Consider the following 9,060-nt stretch of genomic DNA (forward strand, 5'->3'; position numbering starts at 1 on the left):
CTTTTTCATTCTATTAAATTTATCGATAGCCCTCTGCATGACTTTACTTAAGAATTGTAGTCATGTTCATCTATCTCCTTTCTTTTTTCTATTGTAAAAAGTAAAATCACAAAAATACCGAACTCAGCGGAAAATCAATTTCGAAAGTCCATAATCACATGGCAAAATCAAAAAACAAAACGCATCCAAAACGAATGGACAAGAACTGTCATATTCCTGACTTGGTACAGGCATTTTCAAATGTAGAAAATGGTGGATTAAACCTGGTTCTATAGCGCTAACCCTCTCACTTTAATAACAGTCTCATCAAATTCCGCTACATTTACATGATGCGTTAAATAAACAGTCACAATTAATAAAATAGTCAAAATATGGGTACATCAGTCATCATCGTATAACAATTTAACAGGACACAAAAACATCTACTATATACGAACACATGGATTGATTTGAGTGTCTGACGTCAGAAAAATTATATACGTCACATAAATTTGTCGTTCAATGTACATACAATAGTTCAAAAGTACCAGGATTATAAACAATTTTAAAATTTACATAGGCAATGAACGCATACAGGGTTAATAAATCAAAAGTATGTAAGAATAATTACAGAAATAGACCAAGATTCAAACTAGTCCAAAAGTTATACATAGAATTTATGAGAATCCAAAACTTTTTAGAGGGAACAAATTAACAGGACACAAAAACCTATCTACGAACACATGGATTGATTTGAGTGTCTGACGTCAGAAAAATTATATACGTCACATAAATTTGTCGTTCAATGTGCATACAAACAATTTAAAAATTTACATAGGCAATGTACGCATACAGGGTTAAAAAATCAAAAGTATGTAAGAATAAATTACAGAAATAGACCGAGATTCAAACTAGTCCAAAAGTTATACATAGAATTTATGAGAATCCAAAACTTTTAAAAGGAACAATTTAAACACATGGATTGATTCGAGTGTCTAACGTCAGAAAAATTATATACGTCAAATAAATTTGTCGTTCAATGTGTACAAACAATTTTAAAATTGTCATAGGCAATGTACGTATACAGGGTTAAAAAATCAAAAGTATGTAAGAATAAATTACAGAAATAGACCGAAATTCAAACTAGTCCAAAAGTTATACATAGAATTTATGAGAATCCAAATATTGTTAATTCCACTAAGTAAGTTTCTATAATAAAAGGCGAAAGATACCAAAGAGATTGTCAAATTCATAGGTCAAAATTAAACTGATAACACCATGATGGTAAAAAAAGAAGAAGTCCAACAGACAAATAATATTACGCAAAAGTCAACATCGTAAAGTAAAATAACAAAAAATACAGAACTCTACGGAAAATTCAGAGTGCCTTATCAAATGGTAAAATCAAAAGCTGAAATACTTCACTCGAACGGAAAAAAATGTCATACTCCTGACTTAGTACAGACAATTCTTTATGTAGAAAATGGTGGATTAAACGGTATAAAAGTTAGCTAAACCTTTCACTTGTATGACAGTCTAAAAAATTCCATTATATTGACAACGATTTGTGAACAAAACAAATAAAAATAATAGGTAAAAATGTAAAAAATAAATGGAGTACAGCATTCAACATTGTATTATACTCGTAATCAATTTAAAAACAAACAAATAATAATGTCAACAAATAAAAACAATATAGCATATTGACAAAGCAAATCAGAAACAATGGAAGACAAGAATACAATAAATTACCACAGCACAACGACAAATTGGCGGGATGCATAATAATTCAACCACGCCAACAGGATATGGCAAACAAGGGACTAAACAGCAAAGGTTTATAATTTACAAAGACATATAAAATAACATGATCACACGTCATTAAGATGATAAACAGAGTCAGTACATATAATCTATACTCCAAGACCATCATGTATTATTTGTGAAGTTGATACAGAATATTCATCAACAAGTCATTGGTATTTTCCGATGAACTTTTAGAAATCGGACAAGACGTATTTAACATAATTAATACTCTGATTCACCAACTTTCTTCTCAAACACTGGTGACTTTTTATAAAGTCTAGGTAGCAGCGGTAAGCTCTTGAATACCGAATCAGTTGGGAAATGTGTATCCCATATGCAGGTGAAATTGCTTTACTCAACTAGGTTGGATTAAATTGATAGTATATGGCACTAAGATGACCGCCGCTCAGGTCAAATTCGTGATATATAAGTCTAAAAAATGAGGCGAAAATGTGGTGTCTGTTCTATTCTTTATTTCTAGTTATGGAGGATATACTACTGGAAGTTTCTAAGAATTTTAGAATCTAAATATGGGTAATACAACTGCGCGAGTAAACAGTAAAACAGTTTTTCTGAAGACCCTCTTTAAATGCAGATAAAATCTATGGACAAACCCGTCGTAGAATATGCAAATAAGCCGGCAATGTACCGTTATTTGAACGGAATTCTATGCCACTCAGGTATCCAATATACACACAAGGTAAGTCCTCCGATTTGCTGTTCAAGGTAATGTTCATTGAAGTCAAATCTCATCCTTTTCAAATCAGAGGTTTTTGTGTGTGGGATTGCCTGCTGAGAGCTATTTTTTCTTCATTCTTTTTACTAGACGTTCTTAGTAGTATGATTTGCATTAAAGGCAATATCGTTTGTAGATTTAAGACACTTTAATTGTTATTTTGGCCACAGGAAGAACAACACATTTATTGTGAAAAAATAAAAGATATTTCACAGTTTCTTTGTTTCTGACAACTGACTTTGGTCGATAATTTCCACACTCGGATTTTATCAATCCGATATTTTATCGAAAACCCGACTGTTTCGACCATTTCTGACAACGTATTCAGTTCAACGTTTTCTCTCAGCCCATAATCTGATATAAATCTCGATTAAATCCGAAATTTTTTGGAAGTTGTGTTTCCAATTGATGTGTTTGGTCTTCTGAACATAAACGTTCATGTGTGTATCACCGGTAACAACATGGCCAGAGGGCTGTAAATAAAGGACGAGTGGGAACAGTCACATGCCAGAGGTTCTTGTTTATGTATTTTTCTAAATCAAGGTCCTGTAATGCTTGCTTTTAGTTATATGCATTAAGTACCACGGTTTTGGTGTTACTGTAGGATACAATATATTGATTTTGAAAATAATGTGGAATTTTATATGTTACATCTTTGTGATGAATAACTGATGATGATGCTGATTACACAAATCCCCTTAATAAAAAACTGAACATAAAGGTATGTCCCTCCTTTTGTCTTGCAGAGGTTCCAATCTTACTGTTTAAGAGACGCAAAAAAGCTAAAACACAAAATATATTAACCAATCTGTATATTTGAGAAACTGTATTTCAAGTGAATAAATTTCATAAGCTTATTACATTAACAGCGCTAGACTCGACACTTTTATAAACAAAAGACTGATCAACACGAACCCTACCAAAACTGGAGGTGATCGCAGGTGCTCCGGATGGGTAATAGATCCTGCTCTACATTTAGCAGTATAAGGTAAAATTAAGAATGGAAATTGAAAATGTGTCAAAGAGACAACAATCCTACCAAACGTTTAAATCATATTGATTTTCTTGTTTTACATTGGAACGTCACACAGCTGATCATTTGTACTAAGTGCAATTTTTTGACCAGCTGATTTAGTTTCCATTTTACCCATTCATTAATGTCTTCCCTGCTTTATACCTATGGTTGTACTCAAACTGTCAATATCTTTTTTTTTATAAAACTCTTTTTATCTTTTTTCCACTTGTTTGTCTATATTTTCCATTTTTTTTTCTTCTGATTTCTTATATAGTAAAACAAAGCTTACTTAGCAATCCATATATTGTGCAATTATGTGACGTTATAACTATCTTTATAGAAAGTGACGGGTCATACTCGTGTACAATGAAAGGTTATAGAAAATCCTTATCAGTCTGCATTTTATCTGATACTAATTGTCTATATCAACAGTAAGTAAACTTTATTTATACAGTAAAACGAAATGATTCAAGTACTTGTGTATTCGTTTATATCATGCTTGTGTCTACCTTTTGAATACCTTTTGATTTTGCTATTTTGATAAAGGGCTTTCCGTTTTGAATTCCCTTTCAGTTCGGTATTTTTGTTGTTTTACTTACCGGTGTTTTACTTTACAAGTTTTATAAGCTCCCGTATGAGATAAAACCATCCAATGGTGACATTCTAGTATGTTGACAAATCGTAACGACCTATCCATTTCAAATTATTGCCTCTAAAAATCATAGCAAAGAGTTCAAAATGAAACAATTGATCATTTTTATTTTACCAACTTAACACTCTACAGTACTTAGTATATAATTTTAGACAGGCTACCTACACTGTAGTAGAACATTCTGATATTCGACCAAGTAAGAACACATACATGTGTTATAAAAAAATTTTGATGTGGTTAGCCTTTCATTGTTTGTGTGAAGCTTTTGATTCTCAAATATTCTGGTAACTTTACCTGTCGAAATGTTCATTCAATGCTGTATAGTTGGTACCGTTTATATTTGTGTATAAGTAATTTCTGACAACGTTACCTTTTCTAGGGGTTGGACTACTTTTAGTAACGATTTAATTGAAGCTAAATAAAGCGAATCTCGAATTGCGTGTTCTCTACTAAAATATACTGTTGTAGAAATGACAATGTAAAGTAAGGAAGTAAATATACGTCTACAGTCGTTTGTCTGGTTGTCATTTCTTTTTTTAGCCATTATATTGTCAGTTTATTTTCGACTTATAAGTTTAAATGTCCCTCTGGTATCTTTCGACTTTTCACACGTGGGAATGCGTATCGACAAGAACACACTCTCGCTTTCCATATGTCTAAATAAGGTTTTGTTTTAAGTAACCAATTTGTGTTTGATGCTCCTGTATATCTATATAGAATACGTTTCTTGCAAGATATGATTATTCAATGCATTAAGATATACCTGACATAAATGATCTTCAGCATTACTTCTTAATGTTTACTCACAGCTGTAATTATATTTTAAATTCTCCCTCGCCCTGCTCGTCCGAATTTAAAGCATTTAATCTCTAAATTTAATAGGCTATAAACAAGACAAACACAGATATAGAATTAGTTGCTCGCAGTGACATCTTATTTTCTTTTGCGATACAATATTTTATTTTACTTTATTGTACATATTTCTCGATTGAAACAATATATAAACACATGACATATAACATTGTTCCTCTTTCGCATCGTTTATTTTCCCCCCGGCTAATACCTCCAACGCCTGTACGTACAATAAACATAGCAGCAACTGCACATATACCTATGTGACCAATTTCAATTCGACGTAACTGCGAGCACCTTCGATACTAATACATTTAAATCCCAAACTGTATATAGTACCTTTAAACCCCACCCATAAAAACCGCCAAAAATTTCCATCTGCCTTCTGCACCTAACATCGGATCTTATAAATAGTACATACTGTTACAAAATCAGTATCCGAACTAGTTATACTAGTTCCCATCTACAAATAATAATTACAAATAGCAAACGGGAAAAACCCTATTTCAAACGAAATTAAATACATTTATATTTTTCAGATTAAACTTTTGGTATGTTGTTGAAGGTATCAGTTGTATTATTAACCTTGGTGTAGGTATATTAGTTTTTCGTATAGCTTTATGATATCGATACACTTTCTAATATAATGTTCGAAATTGTGCAGGTTGATTGATTTCTATATATTTGTTACGGCATGTATTTGTTTTCCTTGGAGAACACAGATAGTCAGTGCACAAGCTAACGTTTCAAATCATTTTCACATGTCCTTTATCAATGAGATAAAAGGGACAAATGATGATTTTAAGCATGGATGACCAAGTTATAGAGTTTACTATCATAAATAAGGTAATTTGTCGGAAAAAAATGAATTCTATTATCTGAAATATAAAATTGTCAATTTCTAGAGATCATACAAATACCAAAAAAAAACAAAAAAAAAAACAACACAATGGCATCAAACAAAAAAATAGAAAGACTTAAACTTAAGTACTTCATGAACTTCCGGCATTATGTAATGTGAATATACGAATAATAATATGGGGTATAATTGCTAAACAAAACAACTCTCCAAGCACCAGATATCAAATGGCATTAGCAGGTAAAACAATTATAGCTTATATTTATTTCAATAAATTTCAGAATCCAGTTACACGTGGCTTTACCTAACAACCTAGACAAATATAACCTTGAAGATGCAGCGCGAAAAGCCGAGGTAGAGGAAGTGGATTTAGACAATTTACTGGAAACAAATGAAGGGTTCCATAACTTAACAAACCTCGGAGTACCTAAAACAAGAGGTTAGTTTACTTCCCATATCATAATATAATGCAGATTTATTCATTTTTTTTATTTTCCCTCAAAATATTATAAACAATTTATTTCATTATACATAGTGGTTGTTTTTAAAATTTATTAAATTCAGTGCATCTGTGTTTGATCATTTCAGACAACAGGTAAAATAGTTGGTAATTTTCGAATAAACGAAATGATGCGTACATTATTATTTACAATTGCAAAATAAAATGACAGCATCCTTTGAGTTTAAACATTATGAAAAGTTATAAAATTAATAACCTAGGTTTTACGAAAGTAAAGTTATGTGGTTGTCTCTTGATTTTTTTATTTGTCCGTAACGGAAGTAAAAACCTCTTGGAATGAATAAATTCTAGGTCCCAAGCTTTTAATCGAAACCAAAATTAACCAAATATTTCACCTGTTGACAAAGATAAAGCTATGCGTAGCAACTATTGTGTATCAACTATGTACTTCTTTCTTGTACTTAGTATTTTCTTTCCGATCGGGCCTGAATGGGTGGTTCTATATGAAATAATAGTTATCAAAGGTTCCAGGATTATAATATAGTACGCCAGACGCGCGTTTTGTCTTCATAAGAATCATCAGTGACGCTCAAATCAAAATATTTATGAAGCCGAACAAGTACAAAGTTGAAGAGCATTGATGATTCAAAACTCATAAAGGCTGTGTCAAATACGGTTAAAGTAATATATGTCTGGGATAAGAAAATCCTTAGTTTTTCAAAAACTTCATAGTTTTGTATACAGGACATTTATAAAAATTACTACATTATTGAAATTCATGACAACACCGAAGTGTTGTATTGGTTTCTTTCCAGTTATCGGTATCATCTCTGCTGTAACGGCTGGATTTAGTGTACTTAAAGCTGTTGCTTCACAGATTGATGTTTCGAGAGTATGTGCTATTGGATTGTCAAATCATGGAAATCGAAAATTAGTTGAACCATCTTGGTATCTTGAAAGTGGAATTATCAGAGATCCCCTACCAAGAGAAATTTTGCCTGGTGACGCCGGTATATTTACATTTGAGAAGACAAATTGTGAGTACTGGTACATTATATTACATTTAAAATGTCATAAGAAGCAGTGAATGAAAAAAAGAGTGTAAGATATAAACATTAGTACACCAAACCTTTGGACATGTTCATTTGCGAATGTTTGCATATGTGCGTGCTTACTGGTCCCATTAAATCTACCTTCGACCTTGAACGTCATTTTGACCCATCAAATAGTGCATGCATAATATACCATGTTGAGAGGTAGTCATTTTACGGAATAATAGAATCATATATTGGTTGGTATTTTAGTCATCTAAATTTGGTTTGATGTCTTTCATATGTGCTTATCATTTTTTTTTAATTCATTTTTTTTTTAAATATAGAGGTGTTTATTCATTTTTCCATACTCTCGATTCTTTAGAATATGACTGGTTTTTTTTTAATTTAAACATGATGCCTGTAATGGTAGCTTTAAACCAGATTGAAGATTGAAATTGGTAGGAATTTAATTTAACTATGTAAATATAAATCGTTGAAATCTAACAGATGCTACATATGGGACAGCAGGAACATTAACATACACTGTTGAAGGCACAAACACACAGATAGAGGTCATGTGGTCAGTTCCTATGGTATATGGTGTATACTCGAATAGGTTTAACGTGCAGGTAATTAACATAACAAGACTATTGTATGTTTTGTTATGTTTCGAATCACAGAATATGACAGCTTGGACAAAACGCAAGTGCTTTGAATGATAAAAATTAATAATAATTAACATAAGAACGATATTATTTTCTTTGAGCGGCTTTAGTGCCAATTTTATTAGAGTAACGTGTCGGAGTATAAACGAGGTGCAACCAATGCTGTCTTTTCTGATGCGTTGACAATACCAATAAAAGAATTAAAGTTAAAAATTCACAGCAGTTTGAGTAAAACAAAAATATATAAAAATATATAATCCAAGCGAAAGATATGAAATTGGCAAATAAACTCATAGTCGGAAGAAAAAAAACCCGATGCCATGGCAAAAACATTTAACAATAAAAAAAAAAAAGCAAACAACAGTATGGTAAAAGACGTAGAAAATCAAAGTCTGGACAACACAAACAACACAAATATAAAACGGGGTGAATATTTGAAATACTTTCAATGTAATCATTATCCAACTCAATAAATAATAATCCTAAGCAAATTATACGACGTATAGTTATAATTTTATAATGACAAATGGGTCATCATAAAACTGTTATAACAAATTTGATAATTAATAACATAGGGAATACTGTTTTATTTTATTTTTAATATTTGCGTATTTTAAGATTGAAGAAAACCAAGTTGCATCATCAATGTTGCATAAGTATCTGTACAAGAATCAATCCCAGGAGGTGTCGAATGGTGGTCACTGGATGCACCGTAACCATAACAACATAAAGGTTCATGCAGCTATGACCAACAACGCCAAAGCATCTCTATTGGTGGAAATATATTACAACTTAACAACACCAATAACAGAAGTACTTGGAAAATAAATAACTAATAAAAAATGAAATTAGTGTCGGTTTTTCATATCATTACAACTAGTGTGTTATCATTTTAATGCTGAGTCTATTTTGATGTTTAATTTTGTTTCATGAAAGACATGGTAAATATTAATTTATGTAAACGTCTTAATATAATATGAACCCACGAGTTGATTATGGTGT

At 31.5% G+C, this 9,060-nt stretch overlaps 1 protein-coding gene across 1 annotated transcript; it reads left to right on the forward strand.

Moving 5' to 3' along the window:
- The first annotated feature begins 2,982 nt into the window (after window positions 1-2,982).
- LOC134693625 (uncharacterized) lies at window positions 2,983-8,886 on the forward strand. The gene is made up of 5 exons (XM_063554464.1): window positions 2,983-2,996; window positions 6,181-6,338; window positions 7,175-7,396; window positions 7,901-8,022; window positions 8,677-8,886. Exons 1-5 carry the CDS (start codon window positions 2,983-2,985, stop codon window positions 8,884-8,886), a joined length of 726 nt encoding a protein of 241 aa, XP_063410534.1.
- The last annotated feature ends 174 nt before the right edge of the window (window positions 8,887-9,060 follow it).

The sequence above is a fragment of the Mytilus trossulus genome, chromosome 12, assembly GCF_036588685.1.
Source record: "Mytilus trossulus isolate FHL-02 chromosome 12, PNRI_Mtr1.1.1.hap1, whole genome shotgun sequence".
NCBI lineage: Eukaryota > Metazoa > Mollusca > Bivalvia > Mytilida > Mytilidae > Mytilus > Mytilus trossulus.